Source organism: Chelonia mydas, chromosome 1 (assembly GCF_015237465.2).
Source record: "Chelonia mydas isolate rCheMyd1 chromosome 1, rCheMyd1.pri.v2, whole genome shotgun sequence".
Classification (NCBI taxonomy): domain Eukaryota; kingdom Metazoa; phylum Chordata; order Testudines; family Cheloniidae; genus Chelonia; species Chelonia mydas.
Window position 1 is genome coordinate 229867136 of NC_057849.1, and position 19962 is coordinate 229887097.

The 19962-nt window shown below is 43.3% G+C and overlaps 1 protein-coding gene across 1 annotated transcript; it reads right to left on the reverse strand.

Moving 5' to 3' along the window:
• Positions 1-923: 923 nt before the first annotated feature.
• KCNJ8 (potassium inwardly rectifying channel subfamily J member 8) lies at positions 924-12697 on the reverse strand. The gene is made up of 3 exons (XM_007071192.4): positions 11759-12697; positions 10124-10572; positions 924-4956 (listed from the first exon to the last, which is right to left on the reverse strand). Exons 2-3 carry the CDS (start codon positions 10486-10488, stop codon positions 4056-4058), a joined length of 1266 nt encoding a protein of 421 aa, XP_007071254.1. The 5' UTR covers positions 10489-10572; positions 11759-12697; the 3' UTR covers positions 924-4055.
• Between the last annotated feature and the right edge of the window lie 7265 nt (positions 12698-19962).

Genomic DNA, 19962 nt, shown 5'->3' on the forward strand with positions numbered 1-19962 from the left:
CATCTTCAGATACCTAAATAGCCTTGTAAATCTGGCCCATTCTGTCTGCCCGAGGCACAATCTCCATGTTGCTTTTCCTGAAGAGGGTCAGCTCCACCACCACCCTCTGCTCAGGGCAGTGGCACCAAAGCTACCACTGAGCCCTTAGAGTTTTATTTTTAAAGATGTGCCACTTTAAATGATAATGCCTCCCTCTCAAAATCTATGCAGCGTTCAAAATGTTCTTTTAACTGCCTTGTTGAGTCTATGGTAACCATTACGCTACTCTGGCATTGCTCCTTAATAGTCTAGACAGTATTGTTCTTGATGTTTTAAGAAAATATTCAAGGACAAGAGGTGAAGGCGGCAGACGAGTAGACACATTTCCAAAACATTTGTATTTCGCCATACGTTTCTACCACAGGAGGATCATAGAATTTGCCAGACTGGCTGAGACCCAAAGTCCATCTAGAGTAGTATCCCGTCTCCAACAGTGGCCAGCACCAAATGGTTGAGAGAAAAGTTATGGAATAAACATCATAAACAGCGTCATGCAGTTATGGAATAAACAGCCATCAGGAAAAATTTCCTCCTGATCATGTTACTCAGAGATTGGTTTATGCCCTGATGCATGAGGCTTTGGAGCCCTTCCAAACACTTGGGTGTTTTTTTTTAAATCCTTACTTTTGTAATCTTGGATGTTTTTGTTTTCCATGCAGATAACAGACATTCTTCCTTTACATTTCTATTAAAAGGGGCAGAGTCAACTTGTAATCTACTCTATTTTATTGGAGAGAAAAAGTTTAAGATACTACATCTGCCATTGAATCCTCTGGTCAATTTTTCTGGATTTGCAATCACATTTCCCTCTTCTAAAATATTTTCCTCTCCCACTGCTTGCTGTGTGAAAGACTAAACAAAAAACATGGAAATTTGAATGACCATTCAGAGTACACTAGATTTTATTATACACAAAGTGCTGTCAAATGCATAAAATAAATGAGCTGGGAAAAGGAGAGAAATATAGTATTCCTTTAATGCCTTTCACTTATAATAACCCTAGGTATTATGGGTAATAATACTAGGCACAAAGAATTCAGAGAGATATGTGCACATAATTGGGTAACTCTATAAATGGCCAGACTTTCAAAAGCACTGATTTCAATGGGAGCTGCTGGTTGCTCCACACTTTTCAAAATCAGGCTGCTTACTTAGGTCCCTACACGGAATCGGAAGCTAACTTTAAGCAACCATATTTGAAAAATGTCTCTCTGATTTTTAAGCTGATGGAGTCCTTTGAATGTATATAACCTCAAACAGGGCCAAACAACCCCTCTCAGTTGCAAAACCTGTGGAAGGAGGAAAAAGAGCTTCAGAAACTCTGGTGTACAGAGTGGCCAAATCAATCCCACTCAGCATCTTCCGCTTTGTAAGGCAGCGCTTGAATCTGCGTGGAGCCCCTATGTTCTGCGGGGAATGCTGCTCCCAACCTCATGGATCTCTGGTGATGTCCTGAACACTGCGTGTGCTATGCCATCATCTCCGCAATGCTCCCTAATGCCCCCTCACCCAAGACTGCATTGCTCACTCAGGAACAGTGCTGTCATCAGTTCACCCTGCTGTGCTGAGGGCTCAGGTCACCTGGCTTGAGATGGTGACACCTGCAAAGTCACCAGCTGTCACCAGCTCACCCTCCCAAATATACTCTCCATCTACCCGTGGAGGGGGAGCTGGACCTGGCTGTGGCTCTCATTCTAGAGAGGGCAGAGCACCCAAGGGGAGCGGGTGCTAGAAGTGGAATGGGAAGAAGATCTGGATGGGATTGAAATGAGACAGTCTTTTTGTTCTGCGTTTGTACAATGCCTTGTACAAGGGGCTCCTGGCCCCTGAGTGGGACTCCTTGGTGCTATCACAATACAAAAAATAGATAATAACAATAAGAAATGATAGCGGTAGAATGATTGGGATGGATGGGAAAGGAGAAGGAGAGAGAATTACTGGTGTTGAGAGGGAGAGAGAGAGACCAAATTGGGGGACAAAATGAGACAGAGCGTTATGAAGAAAAAAAAATCTCAGCAGACATATTTAGAGAGTGAAATAATATAAAAACATTAAATTAAGGGACCCTGGAAAAGGCTGAAGAAAGGAAGTATCAAGACAAACAGTGAAGAGCTGAGAATAGAATGAGACAAGGGAAAGAAGGGTGAAAAACCCTCAAGGGAGGCAAAGTAAGTCATTATTGCTATTTTTTTTATTTTATGGAGAATGGTGCTTTGCCTGTTTCAGACAAATGGGCAAACAAACATCTCTGAACAATTTGATAGCCATGGCCATGGATGCAAGGTGGTGAGATACAGATCCCCAGATCTGACCATTTTGAATACTATTGATCACCCTTCTAACACATGGACTGGCTCATTATCTGCACCAGCTCAGTAGCCACACTCCAAGAGGGTTAGCAGGCAGGGGTGGAAGCACTGCCACCAATTAGGGGGCCTAGGGGTAGCGAACATCATCCCTTACCCCCAGGTTTTGGAACTTGCTCAAACTTCCATAGGCCACAGAGCTGGTAGGTTGGGATCAAGGCATGACCACTTTTAAGCTGTGGTCTCGTGCTCAATCAGCTGTGGTCTCGTGCTCAAACTGATGCTGCCAACAGTGGTGCTAAAGAGTGCGGTTTTAATTGCTTTAATTTAGTTAGTCTGGCCTTCTGTCACTAATGATTTTTTCATAAACCAGTGGAACCAAGATTTTAAAAACTGGGAGTGAAATCCTGGCCCCACTGAAATCAGTGGGTGTTTTGCCATTGATTTCTGTGGAGTCAGGATATTCCCCCCACCCCCAAAACAAACTTTATAATGTGCAAACAGAACTAGTTATACTTGTTTACACACACACATATACACACACACACACACACACTCGGTGCTTTAAAAGGGCCAATTTCACAAAGCTGAAAACAATTCTGAGGCAAATCAGCTGGGATGAAGAATTTAATCAGAATAAATTGAAAGATAATAGGAAATTGTTTATGAACACTTTACTTGATTTCCAAAAAACGATGCTGTGACTAACAGGTTAACGTGATCCTTGGATGCACAAACAGGGTAACTTGCATTGGAGTAGAAAAGTTATTTTATCTCTGTATTTGGCACTGCTGAGACTACTGCTGCAATACTGTGTCCAGTTCTGGTGACCACAATTTAAGAAGGATGTTGATAAACTGGTTCAGAGAAGAGCCACAAGAATGATTAAAGGATTAGAAAACATGTCTCATGGTGATAGACTCAAGGAGCTCAATCTATTTAGCTTATCAAGGAGAAGGTTAAGGGGTGATTTGATTAAAGTTTATAATTACCTACAAGGGGAACAAATATATGATAATGGGCTCTTCAATCTAGCTGCCAAAGGTATAAAAAGATCCAAAGACTGGAGGTTGAAGCTAGACAAATTCAGATGGGAAATAAGGCATATATTTTTTTAACAGTCAGGGTAATTAATCAAAGGTCATGGTAGATGCTGCAGGAGTGGCAATTTTTAAATCAAGATCTGATGTACACGAGGAAATATTTTGGAGATGTTCTGTGGTCTATGTTATATAGGAGGACAGACTAGATGATCAGAGAAGTCCCTTCTGGCATTTGGAATCAATGAATCTACTAAACTTAAATCCATGCATTCCACATAAATAATTGGAAGCTACTGGGTGCACAGTGCTATTGAAAATCCGCCCACTGTCTGACAGTGTGTAATCCAGAAGTAAAAAGTAAACACATTTTATGACAGTCTGTAGAAAAGTATCAGATAGATTTCCTTGAAAGGAAAGAAATCTAACATGCCACTAAAACACATATTAATACAAAATACATTACATGAGTGAACCATGCTTCCTTTACTCTGAGTGCCATTATTCGTTCATTAATATGCCTAGTGCTATAGTGTTTCCTACTGCTGTTATGTTATGCTTTCACTAAGTAACAGAATAAATAGCTCCAGTACAGTTCTATTTTGTCTCTGTTTCTTTAAAAACATTTTTGGCCTCTCAACCTTTATCGGAGACTCAGTGAGGTTGTGTATCATGTTTCGCACATACTCTGATTCCCCTCAGGTGTTATAAACTGTACTTTGGGCACAATGAGGGAAGAGTTGTTCCTCCTCATGGAGTTGTTCCTCCTCATGGAGTTGTTCCGCCTCATGGAATTGCGTTTCCGCAGAGAGTTTTGATGAGACAGCTCACTTTTCTGAAGAGTCTGGATGAGAATGGAAGGCTTTTCATCCAGCTCCCTAGCGCTGCACCGCGGAGCTGCTACCTTGATCGTGTTCCCAAACTTGGAGTAATCAACCGCATACACGCCTTCCTCTTCCGTTACGATGGGCACAAAGCGGTGACCCCACAGGATCTCCTCTGCTATGTAAGATGTTCTTGCTTGCGTGGTGATGCCAGTGGTTTCTACTACTCCTTCAAGTACCACTATAAGTTCTAAATCTTGGTTGACAAGGTCACTAGCAGAGATATCATAGAGAGGACTCCGCTTGTCTATGACATGGCAAATGATCAATGGAGCCACCAGGAAAATGTTATTGCTTTCAATAGGATTATCCACCGGGATGTCTTGCTGATGTATAGGGATGATCTCCCCTTCGGGCGTAGTCGTCTTCCTCACTACCTGTATTCTCACCGAGGCACTGATGATCATGCTTTTCCTCAGGTCTCCCACTCTGAACATGAAGCAAAGTCTGCCATTCCGAATGGCAATCACCGCATGCCGGCTGAAAATCAAGGTCTCTGCCCTTCTGTGAGCTTGGGCAGTTTTCATAAATATGCAGCCCAGCATGACAGCATTGATAATCAAACCTACGATGTTCTGCAGAATCAGGACAGTGATGGCCATGGGACATTCTTCTGTCATCATTCTGCCCCCAAAACCAATGGTCACTTGAACTTCAATGGAAAAGAGGAAAGCAGAAGTGAAAGACCTACAGAGAAAGTTGCATACAATTAGTTATCTAAATACTTGAAGTAGAAAAGTTAACAGTGTACGCTGAATAGGAAGCAACAAGAGGCCTCATTCTTGCAATTGTTGCACACTTAAAACTCCCATTAACTTCCATGGCAGTTTTGCATGCTCAACATTTGCAGGAGCAAGAGCCATTGTTTAACGGTCAAAGGACAGACCTGAGAGCCTGAAAATCCTGAATACTACCATTGACTCTCTCTCTGGCCTTGGCTCTCTCTCTCTTCACCTAACCTCCCTGCCTAATGGTCCGTATTCTTCTCCATGTCAGCAGGCAGAGAGCTCTAACTCTTGGACTGTTCTTTTCTTTCTCTCCACCCAATGAAACCTCTGAGTCAGGAGTGCCACACCTTCCACTTCCACAGCACTGGAGGGGGGGCGTGGAGGAGGGAGTGTGGAGGATATGGTTGACTTTTCTAGATTTTCCCACTCTCCAAACCAGTGAGGGGAAGCAGTGCAGTGAGTACAACCTGAGTTAACTTACACTACTTTCCCCCCTTCACTTTTTAGCCCCATCAGTGGGCTTTGGGGACAGTCACACTAGGGGAACCCCTAGAAGCATGGCTCCTGCAGCAACCATGCTGTTCATGAGTGAGAGTAAGCCAGTGAGGCAGCTGAATGAATACAATGGGCCCCTAAGCTCATTCCCTTCATCTCCCAAAGATTGGGGGTAGTTTGACTTAGTGTTTTGGTTCAAGTCACTGTCAAGATAAGGCCAGCTTCAAAATTTAAATCTGGATCTAGGTTTGTAACTTATATGTGAATGCTACATAAGTAGCAAGTGGATTATTTATTGGACATGCCATACATGGAATCTTATATTGATGCATATGAACAAATACGACAATGGCCCTTTTCATATATTACAGTCCACCCAGATGTAACATCTACATATATAATGGAGTTATGTTAATGAAATATATATGTCCTTTCCACAAAGGTAAATCTGAATCATACTTTGTTTCAGGTTTGGTTTTGCAAGAACAAAACCTGATCAACTCTTAACTAACTCTTTGGGCAGGTCTACACTACAGCCGGGATCGAGGCTCTGAGATCGATCCACCAGAGGTCAATTTAGCGGGTCTAGTGAAGACCCACTAAATCAAAAGCAGATCGCTCTCCAGTTGACCCCTGTACTCTACCCCCCGATGAGAAGAGTAAGGTAAGTCAATGAGAGAGTTTCTCCCGTCGACCCCCCGTGGTGTAGACCCCACGGTAACTCGACCTAAGGTACGTCAACTCCAGCTACGTTATTCATGTAGCTGGAATTGCATAGCATAGGTCGACTTACTGTGGTAGTGTAGACATAGCCTTTGACTATGTCTTCAGGATAAGTTGGAACAGTTCTTCGAACTACTAGAGGACCAGGAGTCACGAAAAGAATTCAAAAGGTTTTATAGCACATGCAAAATCAGGGAGATTTTTTCTGTGGAAAGAGAAAACTCATCTTAAAGGAAGTGACTCCCAGTAATGAGACTGCTGAGTTCTCGCTGGCTCTAATCCAAATTTGATAAGCATGTTTAAAAACCAGGGGCTTTTAAAAGCTTTTCATTCTTGGGAGTCACCACTAATGTGGTGTGTTTTTGTGGGTTTTTTGTTTTTGTTTTTGGCACGTAGTTCTAAAGAATTCAGGAACGAAGGGGTTAATATGGTATTTAATGGAACTAGTGAAAGGGTGACGAATATTCAGCTGCATGCAGAGCGAAGTGAATGTCTGCAACTTCAAATACTCCAATTTCCTTTAAAAATGATTTATTTGAAAAAGAATCCACATTTTTATAGTGTAAACTCAGTCCTTGAGGAAACTACGGTCTAGCAAGCTGAGCATGTGAACACAGAAGTAAAAGCCAGGGAGCTCCTAACTGTAATAATCCCAAGTCTGTCACGGATTCCCATTTCAGCTTTGGCAACAATCTGCCTGTCTGGAATATGGGCAGGATACCAATATTTACCCTACCATGGAGAGGTGTGGTTAATAGTTATGTAGCACTTGGAAAACATAAAGTGCTCTATGAGTACTAAGTGTTGATTACAAATTTCAAACCCAGGTGTCTCTTAAAGCCACATTTTAGCACCTACATGGAAATATTTTAGTTAGATGTCTAATATGGTTTAAGAGCCTAACTTTAGGCACACAGGCTTTAAAATTTTGGCTATTATTAATTTTTATTTTTACTGTATATAGTGACAATATCAAATATTCGTTTTAGATCAGATAATCAGTTTTTCTTCTTAAAAATATTAGTGACAATATTTTTGTTCCATAACTTTGTTGGAATAGGTAGCCAGTTTTAACAGAACAGAATCATTTACTGCCAATGAAAAATTACTTTTCATGACTAGAAGATAGATGGTTGTCTACCTTTTGGCCTGAAACACTCCAGATACTAATACCATATGACAACATGTGCTCTTTGTCATGTGCTAAAGCAAAAAGTTATGTTTATCCTTCATTCACTTCAATTCAGTAGCGCCGGAACATTTTTAATAGTGGAGGTGCTGAAAGCCAGCCCCCAACCCCTGTCCAACTCCCCCTCCCCAGCTGAGGCTGAGAGCAAAGCCCCGGGCACAGAGTGGCAGCAGACCCCAGGGTGGCAGCAGAGCTGGGCATGGGGCGGCAGCCGAGACTCCGGGTGCGGGGCGGGCAACCAGGACCCCAGGCAAAGGGTCGGCAGCTGAGACCCTTGGGATGCTGCAGCACCCCTCGCACCCATAGTTCCCATGCCTATGTTTCAGTTAGTTATAACTGGGGGAGGGATAGCTCAATGGTTTGAGCATTGGCCTGCTAAACCCAGGGTTGTGAGTTCAATCCTTGAGGGGGCCATTTAGGGATCTGGGGCAAAAATTGGGGATTGGTCCTGCTTTGAGCAGGGGGTTGGACTAGATGATCTCCTGAGGTCCCTTCCAACCCTGATATTCTATGAATAACTTTCACATTTCCCTTGCAGTAAAATGTAGTGACCTCACTGGAATTGTTTGAATAGGGATTTTGTATCTTAAATCCTGCATGGATTGTTGGAGGCTTATCAATGATAATGCCAGTGGATGGACTAGAGAGAAGACCAGAACCTTGGTCTGGATACAGCCCCTTTGCACCACACTGGCAGCAGAAAGCAGCCATAAACCTGCCTGAAGCAGACAGTTAAGCGGTCTTCTAGTGTACGGGACTATTAGGGACATGCCTGGAGGCATGGCTTAAAAGCTGTTGTGCTCACGTGACCCCCAGCTGGCATAAGGCCGAGTATCATGCGGATTCCTCAAAAAACATGAATCAGTGTGAACTTTAGTGCATGTGCGTTCCATTGCCATGAAATGTCCTCTGGGAAGGGGATGTCCGGGGTAGCAGCCAGCAAAAAAGTCCCATAGGAGAGGTTCCATTGGAGCCGTGCTGCTGCTTTGAAGCTGAAAGGCAAGGCAGGGAGTCCCAGACCAAATGTGGAAAGCTCAGTGCCCAATGGCCCTTCCTTCCGGCAGATCCCCTGAGAGCAGCAGGTTTGTGGGATGGAGCCCTTTCTGCTGCTGCAAACCCTGCCCCGCCTTTCCTTGAACAATAGAGAGGAGATGCCATGAAAAAGGAGCCTGACAGAGTTCCCTCACAGAGGTGATCTGAGCCATAATTGCTCATTTCAGAAGCTCTGGCTTGCAGCTAGTTCCTAAGAATGAACAAATGAAAAATCAATCAATGTAATGAAGTTTAGTCCAGCTTGGAAGGGGAATAGCCCCACTTAGGAAAGCAGAATAAAAATAAGGGAAAGGGTGAAGAACGTCATCCTTTTTAGGCCAGAAATAATACCACTTGGAATTTTGTACATGCTTTGCATCACCAAGACAGAGAGGGAGATAAAAGTGGACACTCAGATATTGTGAGTCTACTTCTATACCACCTTGCCCCTTGTGTGGTCCCAACAACAATGCAAAGTGTATGCAAAATGCATGCAAAATGCAGCCATTCTGATTCAGTAGCATTGTAAACCCACCTTGCACTGGCATAAATGACAGGGCAATGGTTAATCAGGCTCTTTCTGTTCAAAGAACAAGTACTATAAATAAGGATCTTATTCAACATATCACAGAATGGTCTCATTGCTTGCTCCTATTAATGTTAGCTCTTTGGAGTCTGTAAACATACTGCGTATATATGGAATTCCCTCCTGATCAGTCATTTGGCTGATGCTCTGGAAAATGCTCTGGGAGTTGTGTTGGTAGTAAAAGGAAAAGAACACACTCCTGTGACACCTATCGTAGCACTCTGGTAGTGTTTTTCACACTAGTTCTTGTTGTCTGAGATAAATACTGATGCAGTGTGTCACAGCACTTGTCCCATAATTAAAATTGATGGCCTAAATCTTCATAAGTGACTAATGATTTTGGGTACTTCCATTTTTGGCTTCCCAACTAGAGACATCTAAAAGAGGCCTAATATTCAGATGCTTTCCATTCTCTGGAACTCAAGCCTCATTAAGGTGTCATAAGTTGGACAAGCCAGAAAATGAAGCACCCAAATTCAGTAAAAAGAAAAGGAGGACTTGTGGCACCTTAGAGACTAACAAATTTATTTGAGCATAAGCTTTCGTGAGCTACAGCTCACTTCACTTTTCTTTTTGCGAATACAGACTAACACGGCTGCTACTCTGAAACCAAATTCAGTAGACATCTTTGAAAGTTTGGACTGATTTTCCGAAGCCAAAATATAGTTCTCAAGATAAGCCATTTCTTGTTGTGTCATGGTGTGAAATACACTATGGACCACACTGTGTTCAAGATAGTGTTATCGATGTAGACAGGACTAAACAATTTACAACACACACCTAAGGGCCACTTTGTTGAAGCAGGCTCTATCTTTACAGATACGGAAAGTTATCAACATACTGTAGAGACATTTGAAAAGCAGCAGGGTCTCTGTCACTATCAGCTTTTGGGAGATCTGGTAAGGCATCAAAGAATTCTGAGGTATGATATTTCCCTAGCCTGGGGGGCTTGCAGGAATTGATGGAACCTAGTAGAGAACACTCAACTTTTCAGTTGTCTATACTGTACAGAACAGTTCAAGTAAACCAAAGCTAGTTTTAGGCTTGGGCAGCGTGGCATTTACATCATTGCTATTCCTTACACTTCCTACTGTACTTTACCTGACACATGTCACACATGGTGTCCATTTAGTACTGCCTGTACAGTTCTCGGTGCTAGCATCCATGTCTCCATGGGCAAAAGCCACCAGCCACCACATCATGGCAAAGAGCAACCAGCTGCACAGGAAGGACATGGTAAAGATCACCAGCGTGTGGCGCCACTTCAGGTCCACCAGGGTAGTGAAGATGTCTTGCAAGAAGCGGCCCTGCTCGCGGATGTTCTTGTGAGCCAAATTGCACGCCCCGCTCTTGGCGATGAAACGAGCTTTGCGGGGCTGGTCCCGGATGCGTGGCTTGCGAAGGTTCTCAGCAGCAATCCGTGCCAGCACATATTCTTCAGGGATGATACTCTTCCTGGCCAACATCTTCCTGCCACCATAGTCCACCTAGCAGGACACAAGTGCTTTTCCACTGGTCTCCCTTTTGTCCCTTATCTGTCCTCCTACATCCTGAGGAAAGAAAGAACAAGATCTAGTTTACCATCTATTTCCCATTTTTCCCAGACAATAAAAATGATAGGCATGTGGAGTAGATGGCCCTCGTGGGAACAGCTGTTAAGTTAAATGTCTCTTTAAGATTATTCTACAGTGCTATTATATGCTCATTTTAGACTGTGATTGCTATAAAGGCAGTTAGGGACAAATCCTAGAACGAATAAAAATAGTGATTTATTTTGGACACTGGTAGTGAGGAAAGCCACAGAAAGGACTTATAACTGTGGACCAAAGTAAATAATGATCCATGCTCTAAGGCCAGATCCTATCAAGACACTTAACCATGCAGCAACTGCACACAAGTGATTACTCTGCTCAATGAAAGTACTCATGTGAGTAAGTGTTACTTGCATGCTAACGAATTTGCAGACTGTGACCCTTATTTAACAAGGGCCAGATAGTGGAGCTCCCCTAGGTGGCCCTTCCGAATAGCCCTACTGAAGTCAGTAAGACAGCTGGTATGTTACTGACTCACATGAATAAGGGCTGCACAGTCTGGTCCCAAAGCATCATGTATTTCACATTAAAATAGAGATGTGTGGGGAAATATTACATTACCTGGCTGGGAAATTATTGACCATTTGTTGAGCTAGGCAGGGGGGATTTTTCTCCGTCCAAATCAAGCAAATAATAATAATGAAAATTAAAATAAATATTGTATTTTGTATAATAAAATATGCATGCGATTAAAATCATAAAAAGCTGGTCTGGCACTGAAAATCTGCACGGGTGCTTTGCACTCACACCCAGCAATCATCCTAATGCACCTCAACTTCACCTCATCTCCAGCTTTTTTTGTTTTTTGCTCAAATGTTACGAATGAATACGATGCAACCCTAAATAGATAGAATATGTGTAAATTAACAAAAATAAAATCCCCTCCGTACCCTCTCCCAACCCGACCTAAACGAGGGGGCGGCGGCGAGGGGCGGGCGGTTGGGGGGGGGATCAATTTCTAGAGACCTCACACTTGAAGTCGAAATCGCTTTCCAGGAGAGAAAACGCCCCACTGTTGATCCGTCCATTTCAAAGGGAGAACGACGCCTGCAGGCACCTGATCTTACTTTGTTCGGCTCGTTTAAGGGGAGGAGATCTCTGACGAGGAAGTGCAAAGACCCCCAGAAGGAAAGCTGCAACTTACGAAAATCCCGAGCAGGAGCCGGAACGCTGGCTCAGAGCCCCGGAGCTGCCTGGCATCGCCTCCCAGCCGACTGGACGCCTCCCCACCGGGGCAGCAGCAGCAGAAGCCGGGCGCGGAGATCCTTCTCCAGGGGCGTGGGGGGAGGCTGGCTTCGTGCTGCGGTACAGGAGAAGTGCAGGAAGCTGATGTCTCGGGCTCCCCAGGGCGGCTTCCTTCCCCGCGGGGCTCCAGGGGGAGGGGATGCTCAGCACGGCAGCCGGTTGTGTAAGGATCTATTTTGTGACGGGTTGTCTGTCCCGCAGCTGCGGGGCGGCAAGCAGCCCCCGGCGGAAGTGCGGCGGTCAAGGGGAGTGTGCTGAAGCGGTGTGTGGAACGGGGGGGGGGGGCAGAGAAAAAGGGGGGGCAGATCACAGCCCCGCACCCCAAACACTTAAACAGCGCCCAGCTTTTTTTTTTTTTTTTGGAAGGAGGTTGTTCTGGAATCCGGAACTCCATCGATGCACAGGGGGATTTGATTTCCTTCTTAAACTATAAAGGTCAGGCTAACAGGGCACTGATCCTGCAGTCCCTACTCAGGCAAAACTCCCTTCTACTCAGCGGGCGATTTGCCTGTGTAAAGACTATAGGGGCTGGCCCTCAGTGCTCTTCCCCAAGTCACATAATCAGGCAGGGTAACATTGTCCGAAGCACCCACATGACATTGCAGCCTACGTCCCATTTTCAAAAGCGACTTAGGCGCTCAGGAGTCTAAATCCCAGGAAAAGCAGAACTCTTCTCTGCTTTCAAGTTGAAAAATCTCCCCCAGTAACCCTATAGAGACTTCAGTTTCAATTGAAAGTCAATGGGACGTAGGTTCTTAAGTGCCTAAAAGTCATTTTTGAAAATGAAACTTCAGAACTTTGGCACTAAACCTTTTAAACCTGACATGAAAAAGTTGAATAGGGATGTTAAAGCTCTGGCAAATCATTTTAAATATAAAAGAATTAAATAACAGAATGATTTAAATTAGATTTTAGATTACTGTTATTGTTTTCATTATCTAATTGAAAGACTTCTATTAAAACCAGCTAATCAGCCAAAAAGCTGATAAAATGAAACCCCTTCTCTAGCCTATATTTTTGTAACCTCATTTACATTGATTATGTTAAAGTTCTAATAATGTCTTACATCTTTAAAGACCCTGTCAGGTATTTTTGTTTCTGTGGCAAAACCCTTAAAATATAATTGACTAGTAGATTTAGCTTTTTAGGCTTGCTCCAAAGCCCACTGAATTCAATTGGAGTCTTCTCTGTGCTCTGCAGAAGTCTCCTGGAAGTCAGGATTCGCTTGAAGGATCCGGCTCTTTAGCAGTAGCTCACATTTACTTGCTTCTCAAATGAGTTAAACTTGCCGGCAGTCTCACTGCCTGGAGATATACAACAATGTCCTGACTGCAGCAAAACTGTGAAATGTGTTTTATTTCTCTCTCTAGCTGACAGGGGGGGGTTGCTCTTTATAAACTGATGTACTCTTTGTTCTTCCTACTACAAACCAGGCTACTGAATTTGATGAGATAACTGACATGCGTAACATTAAGCATGTGCATAAGCGTTTGCAGGAGCAAGGCCAAAATCTGTCATGATTTTTGCTGCCCTTTTGCCACTGACTTCATTACTTTGCCTGCTGCTGCAATAGGAGACTTTTTTTGACAGTATGCATGCGATGAAGTGAGCTGTAGCTCACGAACGCTTATGCTCAAATAAATTGGTTAGTCTCTAAGGTGCCACAAGTACTCCTTTTCTTTTTGCGAATACAGACTAACGCGGCTGTTACTCTGAAACCTGTTTTTAGCACCAAACTCCCATTAATTTGAATGGGTGCAGAATAGGCCTATTCTCATGGTTAGCTGGTGTAACAGGTACTGAAAGATGTGAGATGGACACAGGAGAAAGTGTGCATGGACAGGGATACTTAAAAAAACATAAGCAATGAAATAACGCGTCCCTCTCACACACAAGTTAAAGGTTATAATTTTGGCAATTTCTCAGCTTCTCATGTTTAATCAAAATTTACTTTCTAGGAAAACTGAGATTTCCCCCCCATGTAGGAAGAATAAACAGAACCCCAGCTTCATAAAAGGATCTAAATTTAGATTTTAATGAAGCAAAGTGTACCCGTGCTACTCTGCATTGTGTCTGATTAACTCTTTTGTACCCATAGGGCTTGCAGCTCTGTGAGTGTGTGTGTGTGTGTGTGTGTGTGTGTGTGATTCCTTGAATCAGCAAAAACTTATGCACATGCTTAAGTTTAAGCAGATAAGCAGACCCAGTTGGGAATTGCTCATCTGCTTAAAATTAAGCACATGCATAAATCTTTGCAGCATCAGGGGCTACTGAAAACCAGGTACTTCAGAGTTCTAATCCCAGTTCTCCCACCGACGCATTATATGACTGTGGGCAAGTCACTTAACCTCTTTGATCCCTTTATGTAGAATGGGAATATCATATTGCCTCTGTATAAATCCATGGTATGCACACATCTTGAATACTGAGTGCAGATCTGCTCGCCCCATCTCAAAAAAGATATATCGGAATTGGAAAAGGTATAGAAAAGGGCAACAAAAATGATTAGGGGTATGAAACTGCTTCTAAGGGTATGTCTACATTACCCGCCGGATCGGTGGGCAGCGGTCGATCCAGCAGGGATTGATTTATCGCGTTTAGTCTAGACTTGATAAATCGACCCCCGAGTGCTCTCTCGTCGACTCCTGTACTCCACCACCGCGAGAGGCACAGGCAGAGTCGATGGGAGAGGCAGCAGTCGATTCACCATAGTGAAGACACCGCGGTGAGTAGATCTAAGTACGTCGACTTCAGCTACGTTATTCACATAGCTGAAGTTGTGTAACTTAGATCGACCCCGCCCCTCCCCCCCCCAGTGTAGACTAGGCCTATATGAGGATAGATTAATAAAACTGGGACTTTTCAGCTTGGAAAAGTCTAAGGGGGGTTATGATAGAGGTCTATAAAATGATGACTGATGTGTAGAAAATAAATAAGGAAGTATTATTTATTCCTTCTTATAACACAAGAACTAGGGGTCACCAAATGAAATTAATAGGCAGCAGGTTTAAAACAAACAAAATGAAGTATTTCTTCACACAACACACAATCAACCTGTGGAACTCTTTGACAGAGGATGTTAGGGTTCCAAAAAAAACTAGATAAATTTATGGAGGATAGGTCCATCAATGGCTATTAGCCAGGATGCGCAGGGATGGTGTCCCTAACCTCTGTTTGCCAGAAGCTGGGAATTGGTGACAGGAAATGAATTACTTGATGATTACCTCTTCTCTTCATTCCCTGTGAAGCATCTGGCATTGGCCACTGTCAGAAGACAGGATACTGGGCTAGATAGACATTTGGTCTGACCCAGTATGTCCGTTCTTATATTCTTATGGGGCTAATAGAACACACCTAACTGGGGTTTTAGGTGAGGATTAGTAAATTACTATTCATGGTGGTTATTTGTTTTTTAGGGGCTGACTATGTGCACAGGAGTTGCTGCAGAGTGTTCAAGCGCATAAAGCTACTTGTGTGTGTAATTAAGTGTTTGCAGGAGCAAGGTCATAGTCTGGAGTCTTGAATTGTTCAACTTCCTGTAGTTGCACAGGACTTTGAGACTCCAACAACAGGAGAGGTAGGCGAGGCTGGGGCTGGCCGTTTTGGTGGGTTGCTCGCTTGGTATGCTCTTTGTAAAGAGTCCTCAATTGTGCAGCTCTGGAACTCACTTGTGTGTAATCAGTGCTATAAGATCACAAGTTAAACAATATATTTTAAACTAGCTGGTGATTTTTTTAAGCTTCCGTGAAATGTTTGCACCAGATTGGGGTGGAAGCAGGCCATTATGGTGGCCACTGTCTTTCCCAATACATAAAGAACTATATGAAAACTACCAGACAGAATCCTTTATGACTAAGGGATAGCACTCCACAGTATTTTATTTATGTCACAAGATCAGCACATTTCCCAGGGTATAATTATCTGCAAGATTATTGCTGAAATACAAGATTTAATATATGGGATGTGGGAAATTACACACCAAGGACCGTATCTTTTCCTCAGCTCAGATCTCTAAACCAATCTGACACAAGAGGAGGGACAGGATATGGGACTACCTATGGGACTGGCTCACCTCAAACATCTCCTCATTTTTGCTGATAGTGATAATGCCAGTGCTGCAGGCCATGTGGTGCTAACTTCAAGCGCAAAGCTCCCCTGAAGGTGAAAGTGACAGAATGATTGTCCATGGACTATTCCAGCTGAAGCAGAAATGGCTTTCCATCTTTCCATACAAGCTGAGCTCATGTTTCACTTCTCAGCCTGATTTTCGATAGTTGCTACAGTACATGTAGGGATTTTATAACCCCAAGCCAATCAAACATGATAAGTTTTCAGACAACTTATTACGGCCAGAGGGTGTGGATGCTGTGAGGGAAATTACTGATGTACAGAGCCTATAGCTTTTTATTCCCCCTCCCCCCCCCCACTCCCAGTGGAAGGAAAGTCTGCAAGTTCAGAAGCACTTCTATCCATTCCCACCTATTTGATATTTCCTCATAATACAAAGAGGTGCCTTGCTCTCTGTCATACTTGAGATTAGCACTTTGGTGAAAGGCCCACCTCCAGTAAGTCCCCAGGCAAATCTTCCAAGGTTCTTAATTCACTGCTGCCACTATAAACACCTTAGTAGCTTTATGTGGTGTTTAGATGTTGCTTGTAATTATTAGAATTGGGAGCACTGGCTGTTGGGAGTCTGAAAGGCCAGGAAAGAGGAAGGAGGGGGGAGGAGTTGAGAGGCTGGGAGAGAGCTACAGAGAGTGCAGCAGCAGCTTGGTAAAGAGGTTTCCACTTTGAAAATAAAGTCCTGTTGAAGCTTGTTAGTACCTTGCCTGATTGATACAACATTTTGGTGACGAGGATGGATCTTCTGCCTCTGAACCCACCTGCACCCTTTCTACAAAGCCCAGGTGAGCCTCCAATTGCTTTTACTGCCTGGATCCATATGTTTGAGACTTATCTGCTTGCAATCAGTGCTACAGAGATTTCTGAAGTAAGAAAGCGTGCTCTGCTAATCCACTGCCTTGGAGCAGAAGGGCAGAGTATATTTTACACTTTTCCCCTTGCAGACGATAAATATGAGACTGCACTCGCTGCATTACAGAACTTTTTTGTAGCAAAAGTGAATGTAGTAGCTAATCGCTACAGATTTCACCAGCGTGAGCAGAAACCAGGGGAGACTATAATGCAGTATATTGCTTCCCTGAGGAGACTGATTGTAACTTGTGACTTTGGGAATATGGCAGATGAGATGATTAGAGACCAGCTCATTGAGAAAACAACCATGCTTCGTGTAAGAGAACGTTTACTTCTAGAACCACAATTTACACTAGAAAAAGCATTAACCATTGCTACCCAGATTGAGTCAGCTACAGCTGAAGCCAAAATAATGAGCATGGATACAGGAAGCACAGTCCAGGCTGTGACTCCTTTGCAGAAAAGTTCACTATTGCTGCAGACAGACAATTACAAGAGGAAAACTAATGAAAAACCACTAAATCAGCAAATTCAAAATACAGTAAAAGCATGCTTTTGCTGTGGATCCCCACAACACCTTGCAAGCTACACAGGATGTCCGGCAAAAGTAGCTCAGTGCAATCATTGCAAAAAGAATGGGCATTTTGCTAAAGTATGTTGCAACAGCCAGTTCAATCAACAGGTGCATGCAGTTACAATACCAGATGTTACGGTGCTGAACGTGGACAAAATCACTACTGCACATATTCCAGAACAAATAAAGTTTACGGTAAACTTTTCCGCCATACCCTCAGGCAAATCACACTCTATTCAGCTAATGTTGGACACTGGCTCAGCAGTATCTATACTACCTGATTCCATCTATTTGCATTACTTTAAAGATGTGCCTCTTACTGAACCCAAGCTTCACTTGGTGTGCTATTTGAAAAAACATATTCCAATACGTGGCTGCCTGCCAGCAGTAGTTACTTTTGGTGATTGCTGTGTAACTGCAGAGTTCTACATTGTCCACAAAGGCACTCCTATCCCTGGCAGAGATTTATTTGCTGCTTTAAATCTCAGGGTAGTTAATGGACAAATTGATCTTCCTCAGCAAAGCACTCTTGCGATACACACACCAGTTTCAGCTGGGACCCAACACCAGGTTGAGGAGAAACTCAGCTGTGCTTATGGGTTTCTGCATAAAGTTAAAATGCGGAATAATGTGATGCCTGTATGACAGAAATTACGGCGCTTAACATTTTCAGTCAGGGAAGCTGTTTCAGAGGAACTTAGAAAACTTGTTCAAGAGAACATTATTGAAGAGATTAACTCCTCGGAATGGGTTTCACCTATAGTAGTAACACAGAAGAAGGGTGGAGGCATTTGCCTTTGTGTGGACTTAAGGGAGCCAAATAAAGCTATTGTGATTGACAGCCATCCTCTTCCTCACATAGAAGAAGTATTTGCAGAACTCCGTGGAGCAAAGATGTTTTCTACTCTTGATTTGCAGAGTGCATACCACCAGGTTATGTTGCATGAAGATAGCAGAGACCTCACAGCATTTATCACACATGAGGGACTATTCCATTTTAAACATGTTCCCTTCGGTCTCACATCAGCCCCAAGTGCCTTCCAAAAAATGATGTCATTGGTTTTGAAGAATCAAGATGGAGTTCAGTGCTATTTGGATGATATTATCATGTTTGGAAATACTTCGGAGGAGCATGACAATAACCTGAAGTCTGTACTAAACTGCATCAGCAAAGCAGGCCTCAAGCTCAATAGGTCCAAATGCAAATTTAGACAAACTGGACTCTCCTTTCTGGGGCATACAATTTCACAGGCTGGACTAAAACCTGATCCGGCTCATATCCTGGCAATTTCAAATGCTCCTCCTCCAACAGATTTGCAAACCTTACGTTCCTTCTTGGGTCTTACCTCCTGGTATGCAAAATTCATTCCCAATTATGCTTCTGTCATTGAACCATTATGAGAATTACTACGGGGAAGTTCAACCTTAGTGTGGACAATGGATGCACAAACTAGTTTTGAAATGGTGAAAGACTTGATTGTACATAGTCCAGTACTTGCACTATTCAGTCCTGCATTGCCCACAATTGTAACTACTGATGCTTCTGATTATGGACTTGGGGCTGTCCTCACACAACTTCATAAGGACAACACAGAGAGGACTGTTGCATTTGCTTCAAGGACACTAAGTAATGCTGAGAGAAAATATTCTACAGTCAAAAAAGAAGCACTTGCTTGTGTCTGGGCTACTGAAAAATGGAGAACTTACCTGTGGGGCTGCATGTTCAAGTTGCACACAGACCACAACCCTTTGACGACGTGGCTCACCACGAAAAGGCTGGGAAGAGCAGGATATCGTATTGCTAGATGGTCTGCAAGACTACTCTCTTTCAATTGTGAACTGTAATATAAGCCTGGAAACCAAAATGTGGTAGCTGATTGCCTTTCTCGCCTGCCTTTGCCTTCACCAGATGGTCCACCGGAGGATGAGGATGTGGTGGTTGCGCTTATTACAAGCACTCTCACTGCAGTTACAAGAGAACATTTTCAAGCTGCTTGTTCAGCATGTCCAATTCAACAAAAACTATGGGTATTTCTGACAAAGAGATGGCCCAGTCACCCTAAAAACCTTGACCCAGTTTTTGCTGCCTTATTTTAGAGTTCAGGATGAACTTTCTTTGCTCGATGGCTGTGTGCTACAAGGTACACACCGACTATTTGTGCCAGAAGAATTACAGTCAAAACTCATACACGTGTCACATGATACTCATTAAGGAATTGTCAGAACCAAACAACGACTATGGGATCTGTATTGGTGGCCAGGGATGGACTCTCAAACTGAAGCACTCATAAAATCCTGTGTCACTTGCCAAATGCATGATAAGACAGCAGTGACATGTACCCCTCCATTACAGCCTGTTCCTCTTCCTGATTCTGCGTGGGAAAAAGTGGCGATTGACATTGTAGGGCCCTTTGATACTGCTCCAATTGACTGTCGTTATGCCATCACCTTAATAGACTATTTCAGTAAATGGCCTGAGGTAGCGTTTACAACGCAAATCTCTTCTGCTACAGTAATTAAGTTCCTCTCTTCAGTTTTTAGCAGGGAAGGTAACC

Excerpts from the sequence above, each read along its gene's own strand:
- KCNJ8 (XM_007071192.4), bottom strand. The coding sequence starts at position 10,488 with ATGTTGGCCAGGAAGAGTATCATCCCTGAAGAATATGTGCTGGCACGG. Across the intron at positions 4,957-10,123 it reads CCATGTGTGACATGTGTCAG|GTCTTTCACTTCTGCTTTCC; the intron begins GTAAAGTACAGT and ends CTTTCTCTGTAG.